A 20,479-nucleotide genomic window follows, 5' to 3' on the forward strand; every position below is an offset into this window, starting at 1 on the left:
TTAATATTGAGGAAATCTCTCATAACCTACTTTAAGTAATGTACTGTTGCAACTCAACTGTTTGAGGAGTAGGTGGGCTAACCCCTCAAGTTCAATGTTTGGACTTGTCTGGGAGCATCTTATGTATCCTGTTAACCCTCTGCAAATGGAACAAATCTTTGGTGCTTGTCTACCTAAATGGGGAAGTGAGGGAGGCTACTTCAAAAGGAGCTTAAGCATGATCATGTGCAGGCAAACCAGCATGTACAAGTATTGATGATGTTGGTACTATAGCCATCTTCTTGCATGCTAGTACTTGTCTAAAAGGATAAAACTACAACAAGATACTTGGGTCGGGATGTGGATGCAATATTGAGGAGATGCAAATAATTTTGTTCATTTTTAAGTATATAACAAGTATTCGCGTAGTATGTGCAGATTTTAGCTATCCAGTGGTCAAAAAGATTTCTTAAGATGACTGTATTGCTAATTGCTTCAGTTACTTATATTTTTGGTATCTAGTTTTCTGCCTAGATAGAGGATAGTGAATATTAAAGTATTCATAAGTGCTATGCATAGTAGCCTACTGCTGCGTTAATTGTATTCTTTAGAGGAGGCTCAAAGAGTAATATTCAAAAAATCTTTTTTCATATTCAGTATGGTTGAGAAGAAATATTTTTCAATAGCAGGAGGCTTTTGTTGATATAAAGTCAGATATATAAAGAAGAAAATGACAATGGCTCCTGCTTTCAGAAAATAACTAGCATGGTAAATGATGAGAGCAGGGCAGAGAAACAATGGGAAAAGGCAAACTATATCATTATTCTGACAGGCTCTGTATGTTCAGAAGAGTCATTTTTTGAGATTTTGCTTATTTTGGTTCACTGCCCTGGTTTAAAAAAAACCTCATTAACATCTTTAGTATAAGATTGCAATATTTTATTTCTAGCTTTCAAAATTAAAGTGAAAATGTTTAACAATTGTATTGCACTACAAAATGATAAGGAAATAAGGCACTTGGTATGATACAAAACGTATCAGGGCATTGTGACCATTTAAAAGTTTAAACTCGGCACTGTATAGAAATGCAATTTCTGTTCATTACATATTTGGAGTGCATATTCCCCCACCCCACCCCCTTTTTTTTTTTAATATGTAAAGTAGGTACAAAAGGCCTAAAAGGATCTTGAATGGTCATCTTTAGGTAACTGAATGGGCTACTGAAACTGAGAAGTTACCTGCCTATCTGTAAACACAGATCCACTATATGTATTTAAAAAAAAAAAAAAAAAGCTACATGCTGCAGCATATCAGCCTTTGTCAACCTGCCAGCAGTGGAATGTACCATGCTGCAAAGAGTCAGAAAAATAAAATGGAGAAGTCAGCATAAGGAGAACATAGTCAGTCTGTTTGTGTATAACATCATTCATATATTGCAATTCTGTTTAAATGTAGAGTCTTTCTGAAACTGAAATTGTTTTAAGATTAGTGTAGAACAAAATGATGAAACAGGAGTGGTCTGGTGACATTATTTTGACACGATTGGCTGAGGATGATGATGTAATAGGTTACAGTGCAGCCCCTTATAGGTTTTAAAATGAATTCCAAGACACCATGACAAAGAGAGCCTGATTCTTTTTTCTTATAACTGAGCTTTACTCAGTGAAACTCATACAAATGTACAACACTGTGTGGAATATGGAAGAACTGGATATAGAATATCCCAGGACAGATATAAATTGTGGCACAGACTTGATGTTTTACATAGAAATGGATCCACCAGGTAATAATACTGCAGTCTTATTGTAAAAGACTAGTTCATTTTGGTCTTTATGATAGCTGCTGCAAAATTTCATTAGATGTTTAGGATTTACTGCCTTTGTCATTGATGCAAATGATTTTTTTCATAACTTGGAATTAAATTGTGGTTTTAATGCATAGAAGTAGCAGTTAGAATCATAGCCTGTAGTAAATACCTTTTTTCTTCTTTAATGGGAATTGAATTGAATTCAGGTGTTTCAGTTTTGATTTTATTCTCTCATATGTAGTCTTAGTTCTGTTTAGTATATACTAAAAATGTTGCATCATTTTTATTTTTATTTTTGCTATTTCTGCTCTACATTATGACTGACGAGATCCTATAAAAACACTTGTATTTCCTGGTACAGTGATTACACATGCAGGATTGTCTTGGGGAAAACATTTTAAAATCTAACAATAAATTAATTCCTCACTTTGTATCTATTAGTCATTTGATAGTGGAATTGTTATACTATCCTGACGCTCTCTTTATTATTATAAAAACATTGTCTTTTGCAGTCAAGCATATTATACAATCATATACATAAACTATGTAAAATTTACTATAGAACTTAAAACCTTGTTTCCTTTTTAATCCTGATTCCAATGTTGTCCTCCTAGCTAGTAAGACAGAAATGCTGCAGTATCTTTTTTGGCACCCAGTGGTGTACGTATGCAGCTTTGACATTGAGAAAAGGGGATGTGGTTTTTAATCAGACTTGGCATTTGGAACACAGTTTATCCTGTCAAATACTAAGATTAACACTACGGATATTTGGGTCACAGATGGGTTCCTTAAAGGGGTTTTTAGCAGATCATTGTACAAAATGCTGAGGATCAATTCCTCCTCCTAAAACATACAGTATTGCTGTGGTTTTGCTGCTTTTATTACCCACAGCGGCGCTTGTACTAGAAAGTTGCAAAATTCCTCTTGGATAATTAAATGGGAGGAAAAATAAAAATGAAACTTGACATGTGGTGTTGTTTGTAATGATCGCAGGATGGATATTTGTTGTAGGAGGTGGACAAAGGTGAAAAACTTTAGTTTAAACATTTTTGCCACAAAATGCCTTTTTTGGTTGTGTTTTGCTTGAAATGTATTCTTCAGTAACTAACATACATCTTTTGGTGTAGTACATCCTTATGGTGTAATTAAGTTTGTTGTCAGTAAAATATCTTGATTTACTTGGTATCTTTCAAAGATTGCCAATAACAGAAACCTGTGTTTTGCAATCATTTTAGCTTTCTTTTGACATAATGATTGTTGTAAATCATAGCACAAATTAGAATTTTGCGGCATGTACTATTTAATTTGCAGTCGGGCTACAAATAACTTTTTTCCCCCTCCTCTGCAGCACTGCCTCCTAAGCCACCAAAACCTAATACTGTAATTAACAACGGTATGAATAACAACATGTCTTTACAAGATGCTGAATGGTATTGGGGAGATATCTCAAGGTAAGTCAGCAAAAGGCATGTATGTATTTGCTATATTCTCTTTTGTTTTCTACTTAACTACAGAAGAATGATTGTTGTATTAAGAACCATTTTCAGAACATTTTCCAACACAAACATACCATAGATGGTTTTGTTGCAAAGATGACTAAAAAGTGACTGACAGTCAGTTAGAATGCAGTATGTCCAAAAATATAATTCTTTGTAAGTTGTTCTATTATTTTAAGACCTCTATATGAAACACTAGCATGAAAGGACAACACTGAGAACCATCATTTTTCCTCCTTCTAGCATCCAAGACCATAACTCTGAGGCACAATACTGTTGTGTTAATAAACCAGACTAAAAAATGCTGTGTATAAGCAACATTTTTGACCTTACTATATATAGGTACAGTAGTAGAGTGTCACTGGATGCTCCAATTGTGCAGGCTTGTATGAACAAGTAGGAAGAACTTTGCAGAAATAAAAATCTGTTCCAGCAGTGGGAGGGTATTGGATACAGCATTTTTATATTCCATTTGTTCACCAGTAGAACTATGAAATGAATGTAATGTTCTTAAGGAGATAGAGAAGGCTGATGAAAAAAGCAAAGATGTATTTCTGTTTTAAGAAAGATAGAGGGAGAAATGATAGATTACAGTGAGGAAATTAGTAAGAGGTAGTCATTGTTTACTTTTGCTTTCATTTTAGGGAAGAAGTAAATGAGAAGCTTCGTGACACTGCTGATGGTACCTTTTTGGTACGAGATGCTTCTACCAAAATGCATGGAGACTACACGCTTACACTAAGGTAAAATACTCAGCTAGATTCTGATATTGGAATATATTCTTACAGAGCTGCATTTAAAAATGCTACTTTCTTTTGGCAAGAGCATCCGAAGTATGGCTGACTGTTTTCCAAACTATATTTACAGGAAAGGAGGAAATAACAAATTAATCAAAATATTTCACCGAGATGGGAAGTACGGCTTTTCAGACCCATTAACTTTCAACTCTGTGGTTGAGCTAATAAACCACTACCGGAATGAGTCTCTAGCCCAGTATAATCCGAAACTGGATGTAAAATTACTTTATCCAGTATCCAAGTACCAGCAGGTAACATTTTTTATTCTGTTTATATACAGAAAAGTTATTAGCGTGTAGAGCCATTCAATATGGAGAAACTCTCTTCAGTTAATATTTGAGATACGAATAAACTGGATCTAAGACTTAAAAAAAAAAAAAAAAGCAACTCTACAAATTGTACATCAAACAATACAAACTTTAAATACTCTACATAGTTCATTAAGAAATAAACTTACCAGGTTAAATATGACAATTTTAATGATGAAATAAATAATTTTCAGCATAATGCTGCATGCTGGCAGTGCAAAATTGTCTTTTGTGCTTAATTTCATTTCAAATGTGCATATTATATGCATTCAGTACCTCTCTTCTCCATATTGTGAGAGAAATGTCAACTTATATTGTATTTCTTTCTAATGGTCACTTTTTTCTTAACCAATTTTATTATGAAATGTGTACTGTGTAACTGCTCCTTTACTGGATATATTTCCTTCTGCTTATCCTCCCAGGATCAAGTTGTGAAAGAGGACAGTATTGAAGCAGTGGGAAAGAAATTACATGAATATAACACTCAGTTCCAAGAAAAGAGTCGAGAATATGACAGACTCTATGAAGATTACACCAGAACATCTCAGGTGAGTTATCTTTGAAGCAGGACTTGTAGAGTGCAGGACTTCTTATTTGGTTTTAGAAGGACATTGACATAAATTGCTAATGTTAACTTTTCTTCTTTTAAAAGACAAAAGTTGCTTGATGTGATAGTTCAGTAAGTTGGAATCATTTACTCATGTCTGCGCACTGTTACCCACTGCGCACTATAACCATAGGTTGGTACCCTCCTCTTGGCTTGGCAGTAGCTCTGCATATTGACCATTTGTAGGGTCTGGATCCCCATGCCTTGAAGGCACAAATTCAAACTACAATGCCTTAGAATTTCTTTCGAGAGAAAGGTATCATGTACAAAATGTATGGCGCGTGGGTGTGACAACTAGACACAGTGCAGGAATGAATAGCAACCCACCTCTCTCATGTTTACCAGTAATTAGCAGAGCCTGGGAATGCCAGGGAAGTGGCACTGTCTTATAGTTGCAGAATGAATACTGTGCCTTCTGGAACCTGCAAAAAACATACCTAAAAGATAGGAATTTTGAAACATACTGGAGATGTGGGTGAAACCCCAAGTAATCACTCAGATCAGCTTAGTATTTCAAGAGTCCCAACTATACCTCTAGGGGTACAAAGGGTAAAGTGAGGGCAGTTTCGAAAGGCTCCCATTGTAAATATAAAACTAATATATAAAACAAATGTAGTAGATAATTCTACCTGTGGTCATTGCCTTTCTTGGAAAGCAGCATCACTGTAGCAAGTTGTACAATGCTCGCTTTTCATATATCGTAAGGGTCTACAGATGACTCACATGTTGCTTCAGGGATATTAAAGTACAATCATTTTGCTACAAAATAACTTAAACCTTTCCAGAGATATAGGCCAGTAAATCATCCCTTCAGTTTTATAGGGTCTATAATGATGATTATTTTATTTTCAGGAAATTCAAATGAAAAGAACGGCTATTGAAGCATTTAATGAAACAATAAAAATATTTGAAGAGCAGTGCCAGACACAAGAAAGATACAGCAAAGAGTATATTGAAAAGTTTAAACGGGAAGGAAATGAAAAAGAAATACAAAGGTTGGTTGGTACCAGTGCTTATCTGTTTAAAATGTGTGTGATTTAGACAAAGTAAAAAAATACAAAGTCCATACATGAGAAGGAACGTCAACGGAATAAATCTGAAATGCAGTGGGTGACAGCTTACAAATTTTGCAACTGAATCTTGAAAAATAAATCTTCTCTTAGATGTTTACAAGTGAAAATAGGAAACCTGGATTATGTACCAGGATCTAACAAAGTATAACAAACCTAATTCTTCTTTTCAGAATAATGCACAACTATGAGAAGTTGAAGTCTCGAATAAGTGAAATTGTGGACAGCAGACGTAGACTAGAAGAGGATTTAAAGAAGCAAGCAGCTGAATATAGAGAGATTGACAAACGTATGAACAGCATTAAACCAGACCTTATACAGTTGAGAAAGACAAGAGACCAGTACTTGATGTAAGTACATATATGAATTACAGAGAATTTAGTTTTCCCATAATGTCCAACTTTTGCCGATTAAAAATATATATAAACCTGTTTTTAATTATTTTCCAGGTGGTTGACTCAAAAAGGTGTTCGGCAAAAGAAGTTGAATGAATGGCTGGGCAATGAAAATACAGAAGAGTAAGTATTTAAGGAATTGAATACTCCTGAAATCAAATAATGCTACACAGTAATGAGTTTAAGCATGTTTAGTTCAGTGACTGTAGGAAGACTCTCAGGCACAGCACATCTGAGCATAGCTGATACTGGTTTGGACCTGACAACCTGTTTTACTGAGAATATTAGCAAGGGCACCAGTCTTATCCTTTGCTCTTCTATAAATACCTAAGAGAGGTATATGGTCAGGTGACTATAATGAGGAATTGGAATCTAGGATTCTGGGTTCGGCTCTTGACTCCATCACTGACCTCTTGAAAGACTTGAACTTAAAACTCTAACCTTGCTGCTCCTGTCTGTAAAATGGGGATCATATGATATACATTCCTCAGAGGGGTATTATGTAGCTGAATTAATATTTATAAAACACTCTGAGAAATTCTGATGACAGGCTCTCTACAAGCGCAAAGTATTGGTGGTGGTATAGTATCAACCATCACCAGAGATGGACATGATCCAGAGCGTGGATCTGCTCTGCCTTTATATTCCAGTTTATGACTTGTCTGAGTAGAGGCAGATATTGTTCTGTCATTAAAGCAAATGAGTTGGATACAGGTTTTTAACTTGCTTTGGCCACTGGACCATCACCACACACAGATCATGGGTGAAAAGTGTTGATCATGTAACTGTCAAGTATTCCAGGCTAGGTGAGGTGGCTATAGTGATGGATTCTAGTTTCCCTTTAAAACCAAATCTAACCAACAGAAACTTCATGAATCAAAGAGTAACTTCATGAATCAATAGTTTTAAAAAAAAATAAAACCTGAATTTCAGAAGGGGTGTCAGTGGAATTCATATTCTGTTTAACATTATCACCCTGTGTTGCTTCCTGTCCTTGCCTTCTACACTTCCTTTCTTGGTCAGAGGTAGCTGCAGCATGGTCAGTGATGTGTTTTTCTATGGTTCCACTCTAGCTTTGTCTAAAATAGTGGTTTGGCTTTTCTTAGTTGTCTTCTATTGCTATAGAACTGGTGCAGCTCCACTGGGATTGGCAATCGTGGAAGTATTGGATAGACAGGGCACAGGCATTTTTACAACCATGTTGTTTAACCTTTCAGAGCACAGGTAGAAGATAAGGTGGTAAAAATGTAGGCAGCCAGTCTCCATTAGCCCTCCCATCATTGTTATGACAAGAATTCTGCACCAAAGTGCAGATACATAATTAGTTAAATAACCACAAAGAGTAACTATGAATGGAGTGATGTCAGATTGAAAGGAGATCTCAAGTGGGTTTCCACAGGAATCTGTTCTGGGTGTTATTTAACATCTTTATTAATGACCTGGATGTAGGACTAGAGAGCATACTGATCAGATTTGCAGATGACACTAACGTGGGGGAGCGGGGCCTGCAAACACTTTGGAGAACAGAACTAAAATTCAGAGGGATCTTGATAAATTGGAGAACTGGACTATAGACAACAAAATGAAATTCAACAAAGACAATAAGGTGCTACAAATCACTAGAGGTGATAGTGCCACTCTACTTAGCGCTGGTTAGGCCTCAGTTGGAGTATTGTGTTCAATTTTGGTCACTGCTATAAAGAAGGGATGTAGAGAAACTGGAAAGGATCAAGAGGCAAGCGACAAAGATGATCAAAGGGATGGAATGCAAGCCATATGGGCAAAGGCTGAAGGAACTGGGTATGTTTAGTTTGGAAAAGATTAAGGGGGGATATGATAGAGGTCTTCAAATACTTGAAAGGCTACCATAAAAAAGGATGGAGAAAAAATTTGCCCTCTTGTCACAGAGGGCAGGACAAGAGGCAATGGGCTCAAACTACAGCATAGCAGATTTAGATTAAATCTCAGGAAATACTTCCTAACTGTAAGAACAGTAGTACAATGGAACAAGCTGCTTAGGGAAGTCGTGGAAGCTACGTCACTGGAGGTTTTCAAGAAGAGGCTGGATAGCCACCTGTCTTAGATGATTTAGACACAACTAGTCCTGCATCTTGGCAGGGGGATTAGACTAGATGACCCGTGCAGTCCCTTCTATGGCTCTGTGATTTTCTTCTTAACGCTAGAGCCAATTGGAGATTGCTCCAAAATAAGGCTAGTGCAGACAAGGCCACAGTTTGGGAACATAGGATCCAAATATGAAATGAAACATTGAAAAAATAGCTTTTATTTATTTTGTCTTTCCTTGCTAATGAGCCATCTGATTTCTGCTCAAATTTATGCTGACACCATTCAGATTGTTTTCTGAAGTAATAATATAGCCAAAATAAACATTGAAAATGAGAATAAACAGACAACTGGGATCCCTGTCTAGGAGATGGCTGGAGTTAAAGTGGTAGAAATACAAATAAGGGCAATGGGGTGTGGCAGGCTAAGGAAGGTAGATGGTGTTCATTAGTGAGAGAAACCAGAATCTTCCAAAGAAACTGAATTCCAACAGTGGACACTGATGTTTGTAGCACAGATTGAGGCTAACTAGAATCAAGGAATTGGGGATGAATGAGAAGCCGTATTTACTCAGTGCTTGAAAAACTGACCAGATACCTACTAGCCAGAGGTCTAAATCTACTAGCCAAAAGTATACTGATGGACAAATTTGGAGGGTCCCACCAGTGCAGGCTGGCAGCCATACCTTGGTGTGCGGAGGTAGCGTTATTCCACTTCTCCACAGTCTCCAGCTGCTTGTTTATTGTCGAGGTGCTGTCCTTTGACCCTGGTTGGAGGCTTTATCTAGCTACAGTGGCCTGAATAACTATGAAATTCCATCCCATGTGGCTGATGGAAGAGAGAAAAGCTTTCTGTATCCTAATTGCAGAAAGGCACGGGGAGGGAAGAGCCTCTATTCTGTACCTTTCTTAGAACCCCCCATTTGCAGCAGAGAGGAGAGAGAAGTCTATTATGCTGCCCTTTCCAGACCTTTTATTTTTTTGGGTCTCTTTCCCAAAATGAATAATTCACTTGCCCCTCTCTGCTGTTGCACATAACTTTCCCAAACAGCAGCATGAAATTGACCTGAGTTCTGACCATCAGCAGTGAAACTGACCTAGGGTGCTGTTTGGTTTGCTGGGCCTGCTGCTTGCCAAAATTAGGAGCAGCAGCAGAAGCACTGAAGCACTTTCTGAAGACTCAGGAAGATAACACTGCCTCCATTTATATTTCTTTCATACTTATAAGGGTATCTGCACAGTAATGCTAGAAATGACATTTTTATTTTTACATGAAAACTTGAAGTCAGAAGAATTATATGGCTTGGGCCCCTGTACTCACCTTCCTACTAGTGGTAGGAAGGTGCCTTCTTGCTGCCTGTGCCTAGTTTCTTCTCTGTAACATTACTGAATGTGGCTTGCTGGTGTAGGCATATGATTCTTGCTTGGGGTGAGAGAGAGAGCCCGGGTTCAAAAAGTCTTGGACAAGCCCTTGCAAACGCTGTGTTTGAGGGCTGGACTTGATGACTTCTCGAGGTCCTGACAAGCTCTACATTTCTGTGATTATCCTTTTCATATTTGTACAGCCAATACTCTATGGTTGAAGATGATGAGGATTTGCCCCATCATGATGAGCGAACGTGGAATGTGGGAAATATCAACAGAAGCCAAGCTGAAAATCTGCTGCGGGGAAAACGGGATGGAACATTCCTTGTTCGGGAGAGCAGCAAACAGGGTTGCTATGCCTGCTCTGTTGTGTATGTATCCTGATTTTTTGCTTTGGTTGTAAAGCATAGAGGTGACAATGAGGTCAAAAAAAATTGGTGCTAGTAAGTTTACCTGGGTGATGAGCAAGAAATCCTGTTAGGGCCTGATCTCAGTGACTTCAGCAGGCTTGGGACTGGGCTGTCAGGCATAGGATCATCTACCCTCATTACTGCTCCTCTGCCTCCTGCAAAGTTCAACCCTGGGAAGTTCCCACAGACGGACCTTAGAGTGAAGGGGGAGAATGACAGCATAGAACTACTGGCTGCCGATCCACTAAGTTCTTTGTACCTTCTGCCTACCCAAACAGTGTGTAAAGCATGACACCCTGAGAATTCTAGTTAGATGCAAGATGTATGGAATTATTCCAATGTAGAATACTGTAATTTTGTATATTTACCAACATTTATATATTTACTGTCAATTCGCTATTCCCTAGCCTGTTTTTTAACACGTAACTTTGCTTTCTTGACAAATTAAAAACCTTTCTATTTTTTTCCCTTTAGGGTGGATGGAGAAGTAAAGCACTGTGTCATAAACAAAACCCCTACTGGGTATGGATTTGCAGAGCCATATAACTTGTACAGCTCTCTTAAAGAACTGGTGCTACATTACCAACACACATCACTCGTGCAGCACAATGACTCTCTCAATGTCACACTAGCCTATCCAGTATATACACAGCAGAGGCGATGAAGACCTTAATGCTCAGTTTTAAAACAAAAAAATCAACAACACTGAGGCCTCTGGAGAGAGAAGGTTCCTTTCAGCCTGATTTGTGAATTTCAGCTGCAGTATCAAAGCTGTCTGTCTTCAGATGGGACTAGAGCTTTCTTGACAACTGCAGTGGGAGAGATCACAGTATTAAGCTGTGAATGTATGTTTCTAATCTAAAGTGCTTTTTTATTGAGAAAAGAAAAACACAAGAGAGGGAAATGCTATACCTATCTCCCTGCAGGAACATAGAGGCCTTTAACCATGGTGCTTGTTTACGATCTCTTTGAAGCTTTACCAGCTAGAATGTGGGATTCTGCAGACCCCAGGGGCAACAGGTCTGTGTAATTCTGTTTATGGAATTTCTCGGTCATGGCGAGGTTCAGATTTGGTGTTGCTGTACTCAGTGGATCCAGGCACAGAGCATTGTGGATTTTCGTTTCCTGATGAATGATATGTAGCAGAATGGCACTTTCACTTATAAGGGACACTTTAAAAAGACTTCGGTTACAGTATGTTGTTCAGAGGAAATGATGTAGTAGCAAAGTGCCAGGAAGTGTTTTGTTTAGACGTTTAAAATCTCGTGTTGAGAACATATTTAAGACTGAAGAGAATGGGACTTTCAATGGCATATGGTATATAAAAATGTACATAGTGGATGACTAACTATCATCAGTGGAAACTATCAATACCAAACTGCTTCTAGTTTCTCTTTTCTGTTTGCTGAAAGCTGAATCCTTAGACAGTGCTATGCAATACTGAATTTTCTTTTGGTTGTATTTCTTTTTCAAATATACCTACAGGATAAGCTTTTTTTCCTGTTTTTTTTTTGTTGCCTGAAAAATGTTTTTCCTGAGTATTATTTTTTGTTAATATTCATTTTGTTGTTCGGGTTTTGTTTTGTTTTGTTTTTTTAAGAAATGTACAGGACGCCAGTAAAAATTGGCTTCAGAATTAAAACTATGAATAGTTTACAGGTTTCCTTGTATAGAAGGTTAAAAAGTTCCTTTTTTTTTTTTTTCCCCTCTGGACTAAATATTTTGTTGGGCCGTGCCTGATAAGCTTCAAAGCTGCTTTATTCAATAAAAATATATGAGCATTACAAAGTATCACTGAGTCTAAAAATATTGTTTCAAGGATATCTTTAGAATACGGTACCATGCTGTATTTGCTTCTTGGCGCATTTTGAACGTCTGTCCCGATTGTCTTTGTATTTGGAAGGGGAAAAAATGTACACCCCCTCCTGAGCATTACTGCGGAAGAACAAATGAAACCCTGGATATTAGAGCAGTCCGTTTGGATTTCAAGCTCCATCCACATAGTAAATCCATCGTAAAAAGCAAATCCAGCATCTTGACCTACCATTTTTGTCAGCATGCCAAGCTACCTTTCATTTCATATGAAGGAGGAAGTTTCTCTAAAATGTGTTTGTTTTTTGTATTACTAGAAAAAGACTCCCAAGTTTGTTCTGAACAATAGGGTACAAGACAGGGTTAATTCAGATGAGAAACCCTTGCTTTTTTAACATTAGGATTTCCATAACAAACTTTTGTTGTTTTTCACAAACTTATTTGCTGAAAGGTAATGTCATCTAAAAGAATAAATTTTAGGTACCAGAGAGTTACAGGATTTCTGTTAGTTAAAGAAACAAAGGATGTCAGCGTCCCGCTTACCAAAATTGTAAAGGGTTATTCACTGTGGGTTTCTGACATAGTTATCCACTCACAACATTGGAAAAATTCATGCTGCTGCTTCACGTTTTACAGATTAATAGGGCAGTGATGTCTGAGAGGACTCTTGAAGATTTTTAGTCCAGGTGAAGATATGAATTTGTTTTTCCTTTGAACTACAAGTGGAACACCTTTTATTGTTAAAGGGAGTTAGCTGCATGCACAATGGAAGGAATAAATCCCATTGAGTTCTCGGATTGTTGCCACCTTTCAAAAATGTACATCTCTTAAAAGGAAGTATTAAGTACTTATTTAGAAATCTGTACCTTTTAGAAATACTGTTAGGCAATTAGTTTGTCACCTGTGTTTTATTTCTACATTACCTCTTCATTTCTGATGCTGTGAGGTTTTTGTTTTTATTTTGGTTTTGGTTTTTTTAGCCTGTTGACTTTGCTTTTCTGTGGAATGTATTTTATCGTACCAGAACCTAATCTTTCACATATCAGGGAGCAAAGCTCAACCATCATTAATGTCTCAGGACAATTACAATTTCAAAATCAAACTGAACTTTTTTCCAGTTATACAAGCCTACAGTTCATCTCTCCTTCCCAGGCAGACTTCTCAGAGACAATCTGAATTTGTTTTTTCTAATGCCTTTCCTTGACTGTACCATTTATTCTGCTTTTAATGTCATTCAACAGAGCTCGAAATTCAAATCCATCCAGTTTCCAGCAATTAAGCAACCTTCATAGTATGTCAAAATATCCTTCTAAGGATAAAACAAAAATTAAAAATAAAGATGTTGGAGGAAAAGTATTACATTTATTTTCTTTAGGCAAAATGTATATAGCCTGGATTGATGTGTCACTTAAAACTTTTCAGGAAAGGATGTAGTAGTTAGACATTTGGGACCTGACTTTCCTCTCACGTCCACAGAAGTCAGTGGGCCCAGTTCTCAGCTGGGATACGTTGGGTTGCTCCATTGCTTTAAGTGGTGCTAGGCCGATTTACACCACCTGAGGATCTGTGCTTACAGTGGAGAAAAACTAGTATATGTGAGAATCAGGCCCCTGACTTCTCTTGCACAAACAAGGACAAACAAGCACAAAGCTGAGAAGATTTTTTCATTAAGGCATCTTAAGTTGAAATTTAGCATGGACAAGGTCTATGCACTACTTAAGGGTCATTTAAACCCTCAAAATAGGGCTTTAGTTGGTTTGATGTGGTGCCTAGGCCATGTGCGGGCTCTCTGCAAAGTGAGTTGTACAGTCCTGCAGCTTTGCCAAACACCTTTTTTGATTGCTGAGTTTTATGCCCTTTATATATTGTATGATCCACTCACTTTGGTTGAACTAAACCAGCTTTACTATACGTGGAAACTCAAACTTCATATGAAACAAAGGTATGTTGATATAACTGAAGAAACATGGTCCTTTTAATGTCATTTCAGCGGTAATTTTTCCATCTAATATGATTAAAGTTTTTGAATACTTAAGTCTCTGAGCTGCTGCAGTACTTTTTACAAGGCTGCTGAAAGGTAGGTGTACATGTGACCACAAGAAAAGTGAGAGAAAGCAAATTATTGTTTATTTAAACTGAAGCTTGGATTTGGGGACAGGAGGGGGTGGGTGTGTGTGTGTGAATGGATCATAATCTAGGTGCATCTTGCACCAAACACAATCCTTTTGCTCAATCAAAACACATGCTGTCACTCATTTCTTTGTTTAAAAACAAACATACACACACACCCCTTTTTTGGTGAAAGTTGTTTCCAAATAAAGTGAGAAGATTGTGTAGTTCTGTTTTTAAAAACAACTCATCTGGATGGTTCACTTATCTATCAAAAAATCTGTAAAGCCAAACCTTCTGTTTAATGCCAGCTGTTCTGTAGAAAAGGAGTGGCTTTGTCTTGTAATTGGCAATGAACTATAATGCTTGGGAAATCCTTCTGATGCTTCTAATTGGGAAAACTTCTGCCGGTTATAACACAGTGCTTTTGCTATGCATGGTATTCAGTTGGGAAAGTGAGTCCTGATATTATTTTTTCTTCAGGGTCACTTTAGAAATGGGCAGCTCAACGCACAATGCCTCCCATGGGACAAGGTTCCAAAATGCAACATTCTGTACAAAAAAGAAAATGAAATATTACTATCATAGAAGGCTAAACTGGACTGGTGTGTGAGTTAATAGTTACATTGCACTTGTCCCTATGAGACTGCATTAGCTGCCCAAGATGCTGCTATTTTTTGTATTCTTGTTTTAAAAAAATAAAACTCTGTTCTGTTAAATGTCTTTAAAACATTAAAATTACTTTGTTTAAAAAAATGGTCTTGGAGGAGATGGAAGGTAGGATGGGTTGTAAATTGCCTTTACAAGGCAATAATAAAAATGTGCCTCCTTGAAATTTTGTTCAAGCTATAGATTTGATGGAGCTGTGTCTTGTTTTTAAGTTGCTTTAAAAATTGTACTAGGTCTTCAAACAGAATAAAGATTGTTTTGAAACTGCATTTTACTTGTTGAGGCCTCACTAAGGACTTTCTGAGAAGTTACTTCAACAGGTTACATCACTGACTCCTACAGTGTGCTTGTTCCCCACTTCGTAGAGGAGAATTGAAGGTGCATATTGGTGAAGGGAGCTAGTTAGCTTATGATTTATACTCATTCTTAGTTATTCGTTTAACTTAGTGAAGTGACAGTAGCCGTTGAAGAGCTCTGAAGTAGTTTCGTGCATATAATGACACCAAGAATGGTAGTTATCTTAGATCAGTGACACTGCAAAATCAATGTAATGTTAATGAGTTATAAGCCTGTTCCCTATACCTTCAGACTCTAGGTGTAATCCTGGCTCCACGGACGTCAATGAGGGTTTTTCCATTGACTTCCGTGGGGCCAGTATTTCATCCCCTGTATCCAAATTTAACCTAGCAGCATGAACACAATCATCTACAAAAAACAATGAGAAAAAAAGAAAAAAAAGTCACTCTCAATGTTATTTTCTTCCAGACTTTGCTAGTGGGAAATGTCTAATTGTCCCCACTTTGTAAAAGAGGGTGGACTTGGGAAAAACAATCAAGATTTCCCTTTCCATCTCCCCTAACAAAAAAACAAATCCAGACGTCTGAAGGCTTATAACCTTATCTGGGCAGGGCAGGCACCAGTTCTATACATAGCAAATGCTCCATTCTAGAATTTGCACAAATAGTGCAAATTATAATTGCATACTGGGGCCTCCAGAAATCACAGCATGCAAATAATAATAGTTCTTAATGTTTTCACAGCCCTAGTAGAGCTCCCATTGCTGGACACTCACCAGGATCCCATGGTTTGGGTCCCATGATCTCATAACCTTCCCTGAGTCCTGGAGCCTACCCAAACCATCTCTTTGGCCTCTCTGGAATACTGCCTGGGCATAGACACTGACTGTTATTCCTCCGCAGAAGTCCTACCTCGCAATCCAATTGCCCATGGCATCTAGGTGACCTGTGGTGATCCCCCAAAACACTCCAATAGCTTAAGCAGAGCTCCAACCTTGTGGGCACTCTGGTTTACAGCTTCTCTCACCAGAGACACGGGATAGTTGAAGCACATAACACACAGGCTATGTAAAGGGTTTCTAACACACTCTACGTTAGCACAAGCGATATATAGATCTAGACAAAACAATAAAACATCTGTATGTCATTCCCTGCACCAATTCCCTCTCCACTTTTGAAGGTTGTTTGGGATTTGGTCAGAGTCCTATAGAGTATTCAGGATCCCACATCCTGCACGTTGTTTCTCCACTGAATCCGGGAGTTTCTGTCTCACTGTCCTAATTCCTCAGCTGATCTTACCATCAAAAAGGAGAAAAGGGTTCTCCTCTATTCTTCTCCCTTGCCCCAAGCCTCCTTATTCTTTTTAAATCTCTGCTTTATCATCTCTTTCCCTTTATTCTCCTGTTGGGGGCGGGGGTTTCTTTGAAGTAGTCAGTGATGCAGCAATATCATCAAATCAACCAGAATTCAGAAGCTGTATCTAGATAGATTCCCCAAATCATCGCAAACATCTTATTTAAAATATTTACTATGGGCTACTATTAAATTTTTATTCCTCTCAATATCAAGTCTGGTTGGGTTTTTAAACTGGATTACACACACTGCAGTTCCCTTCCGCTAAAGCTGAAAACATAGCACACTTGTCTCTTCTACCAGAACACGTTAACACAAGCGTCTCTTCTAAACAATGAACTTCCACAAGATCCAACTTCAAGATGTAAACTTATATGGTGTTACGTTGAGCCACGGAATATTTTATTGTCCGCTATTGGAATGATTTTGGTTAAGCGTATTTCTGGACTGTGTAGATGCAGTCCTTTGCGGACAATGGAAATTTGCAAAAATGTTGCCATTCCATTTTGAATGGAATGCCAACCATACCTCCTCCACAAAATACTTCTAATGTGTGCAAAATAAGGTTCTTGAACAAGTCCTCCACGCTAGTCCCTTTGCCTGAGTTTATGAACCCAGAAAAGGGAGAAACGGTAAACCCTTCATTTGTTGCCACCTTCAGATTAAAAGATACACACAGTGTGATTTCGGGAAGTTGCACGTGCTCAATAAAGCATCCTGAAGGATGATACTGTGGGACTAGTCCCTCCTCCTTAACGCTTCTTCCTGTCCATTTTTCCTTCCCTAAAACTAACCTGCGTATGCCCATGGGTCAAACACTGATGCAATAAAGTGAATTTTCTTTCCTATACAGTAGAACCCCTACATAAGAACTAATTGGGAATTGAGGACTTCATAAAATCAAAAAGTTCATAAAATTGAACAGCTCAGAATTACAGTAGATAGATGCATCAATTAATTGTTCAGTGGAGATGTACAAAATGAATGGTAACAAAGGTCTACAATCTGCCTGATTTTTCTTTGCGAGAACTGCATCTTCTCTTTGCTATCACGTCTCTCTTTTCAAACCTGTACAACTGCCTGAACAGTGGTTGAAGGATTGAAGTCACGTGCAGTGGAAGAAAGATGACTTTGGTGGCAGGAAAATGGCTCATGTAACTAGTCTTCATAAGATCGATGTTCATAAATCCAGGGGACTACAGTACGTTGCTCTAAGTCCATAAATCAGAGACCTAGTAACTCAAGTGCCAACATTAATCAACTGGGCATTAAGCAGCAATGCCACTGGTAGGCATAGTGCAATTTATGCCAACTGAGCAAGGTGCAGATAAACGGCAACACTCCACACGAAACAATTGGAGCCAAAGGACCAAAGAACAGGTTGAGACTACATGAGAAAGCATGGGGGGAGGGGTGTACTGCATGTGCACAACAGCAAAGTTAGACCTCAACCACCCTTCCTTTTCCTGAAACACATTTAAAGTACAGTAATCACTAGTCAGTCTGACCTGAGACTTGCAGTCAGCCAGCCAGCCACTGGACTGAAGGTAAGTATGACTCATCGTCATGCTGCTGCCAATTGGGGTTGTGAAATCAATGGCTAGGAAGCAATAAAGGATAGCAGCAGTGGCAGCTTGTGTTTTATGCTATTACTCTACTTTTTGAGTGGTTTTAAACACTTGTCAAGACCCAGTTTGGTGAAATGAGCCCCCCCGCCCCAGCATCCTCCTTGCCAATTAGAAGAGTCCTCTCCTCCGAGTCCAGCAGCAGCTTCATTCTCTTTGTGGCCAGTCTGCACCCTTCCTTCTAGCTCCCTGATTGTTTGGTTCTTCGAATCACAGCGGGTAAATTAAACCTGTTTTGGGCCCCACAACCCAAGCTGCCTGATTCTAAACTGACCAACCCTGAGGAAACTCTATGACAGCCCCTACTTATGGGCCCTGCCATACAACTGCAGCTGCCTGATAAGTGCCTCAGCTGGAGACACTGCTTTACTTTGGCTCTTCTGCCCTGGATCCTCTACTTTGTGAGGATGAGGAATGCTTTTGGTATTTCACGGCTTCCCTTTAAAGGATTCATAGATGTTCAGGCTAGAAGAAACCATTATGATAGTATAGTACAGCACGCTAGTACATCCTCAGGATGATGTACTACTCCAAAACTGTACATTTAGAGCACTCCAAGTGCTTTACCGAACAGAGGGAATTAAAGTCTCTGAGGCTGGACGCCTTGCCGAAGGCCAGAGGGGATGTCAGTGCCACAGCCAGGACTAGAACCCACTGGCCTGACTCTCAGTACTCTGCTGTAGCCACCAGCCCATCCAAATATGAGGCTTATTTAGAATCTAAGCTACTAGAAAAGGAAATCAGTAAATACAGGAAGGTGCTGTCAGATTCTCTGGCTAAAAGTAGGACAATAAATATTCGTCCATTCCCTCTGGTCAAGGAGAGTGGGCTTAAACGTGGCCCCAATCAGCCTTTAACCACACCAGAGACACAAGGCCTGTATTAATGATATTGACACAACAAAAAAAGTTCATTAATTGAGGGGGATAAAATTCTTGTACAGAACAGTCCTGAGTCTTGATCTTTCAAAGGACCTGTGCCCTCAGATACGTGGAGTGCCAAAAATAGAAGCTGTGCAGGGGCACTTCTGACCGTAGGTAAACAGCTGTACTGATTGATCAGCCACTATTCAAACTCTGGATGATCTTTATGGAGACTAGCACTTTACTCTCCGACTGGGTACTGATGTCATCAACCCGCTGATCAGAAAGGCACTGAGGTTTCCTCGAAAAATTAGGAATATTAATCATGCACATGCCCAGCCATGGCTATTGCCAGAACAATATTATGAGAACCTTCCACTTCTTACCACTCATTCCTTATATTTTGGCAAGATGACATTTGTCCTATTATTAGAGGAAATTTAGGCCACTAATTTAAGCACATGCAAATAGTTACAGAAGGAAGACCTGATGGCTAACGCACAGCAGAACACTAAAACCTCCCACGTTTAGTCATTTGAACACATAGTAACTGGCTAGTGACAATAACACTGGACATAAATTCAGCTAATTAAAATGATAAGTTTAATTAGAATATGTATCTTTTCCGAGTCATTAATTTTAGTCTGAAGCTGCAGGATCATGGAAAAAAACAGGTAATGTGTTCAGAACTGGCAAAATGCTTATTGTTTTATCCTTTGAAATGTAAAAAAAACTGGCATCCCCATCCCCCCCAAGGCAAACCCGTCAAAACCCCAACCCCCAACCACAAGGCAACTCTGCCACTCCCCTACTTCAACAGCCACTTATCATATCTAGAGAGATAACGCATACAGATAAGATTGCTAACATCAAAGGTCTCCTCACTCTCACATGACTCAAACCGTCTCTCACACACATACACTGTGCACTTGGGTGTTGGTGGGCAGACAGCTGCTGTATTTTCAGTGATTTTCATCTCTTATCACTTAAACTGTGGACATGGGAACTCTGCAGCATCTTTCGCTGGACCCAGAAACTTTTCACATTAGATATCCCAGTGTATTGTGACAATAATGAAAATCTTTAGACTCCCTGGAACTTGACCATGAACTCTGCTACTCTCAGCTGCTGTTTGACTCTGCTCTTTGACAGCCCTTGTCAGGATCCTGACAGTTTGCCTAGCCTACGGTGAAGGCCTACCTTGGGGGACCAGGCAGGCAGTGGGCCACTCCCTGCCCAGCATGCCCCAGAGGGTACTGGAGATAAGTGAATGAACTGCCTGCTCCCAGGAAGAGTTTCCCACTCTTCGAGCCCAACTATTGCAACTCACAACAAAGAACTAGGCTCTTCACTGGCAATCCATGATGAAAATATGGGACTGCAGGCCTGACTGGCACAGCATGTGGCAGATAACCTGATGCTGTGAGAGCAGGTAGCCCAGCTGCAGGATGAGAA

General features: G+C 38.8%; 1 protein-coding gene across 3 annotated transcripts in view; it reads left to right on the top strand.

Moving 5' to 3' along the window:
• The window catches only part of PIK3R1 (phosphoinositide-3-kinase regulatory subunit 1), a 77,728-nt gene extending 62,580 nt beyond the window's left edge, over nt 1-15,148 (top strand). Inside the window, exons 1-10 of one of the 3 annotated variants that reach the window (XM_074952658.1) lie at nt 1,531-1,762; nt 3,135-3,237; nt 3,927-4,025; nt 4,150-4,330; nt 4,810-4,935; nt 5,847-5,989; nt 6,238-6,414; nt 6,514-6,582; nt 10,088-10,258; nt 10,772-15,146. In XM_074952658.1, the coding sequence (XP_074808759.1) occupies nt 1,657-1,762; nt 3,135-3,237; nt 3,927-4,025; nt 4,150-4,330; nt 4,810-4,935; nt 5,847-5,989; nt 6,238-6,414; nt 6,514-6,582; nt 10,088-10,258; nt 10,772-10,961 (1,365 nt within the window). In that variant the 5' untranslated portion in view covers nt 1,531-1,656 and the 3' untranslated portion in view covers nt 10,962-15,146. Of the gene's footprint in view, nt 1-1,530; nt 1,763-3,134; nt 3,238-3,926; nt 4,026-4,149; nt 4,331-4,809; nt 4,936-5,846; nt 5,990-6,237; nt 6,415-6,513; nt 6,583-10,087; nt 10,259-10,771 lie in introns of those variants that run through there. The other 2 variants (XM_074952657.1, XM_074952659.1) reach the window with 2 other exon arrangements.
• Nucleotides 15,149-20,479: the final 5,331 nt, after the last annotated feature.

The sequence above is a fragment of the Natator depressus genome, chromosome 5 (genome assembly GCF_965152275.1).
Source record: "Natator depressus isolate rNatDep1 chromosome 5, rNatDep2.hap1, whole genome shotgun sequence".
Lineage (NCBI taxonomy): Eukaryota > Metazoa > Chordata > Testudines > Cheloniidae > Natator > Natator depressus.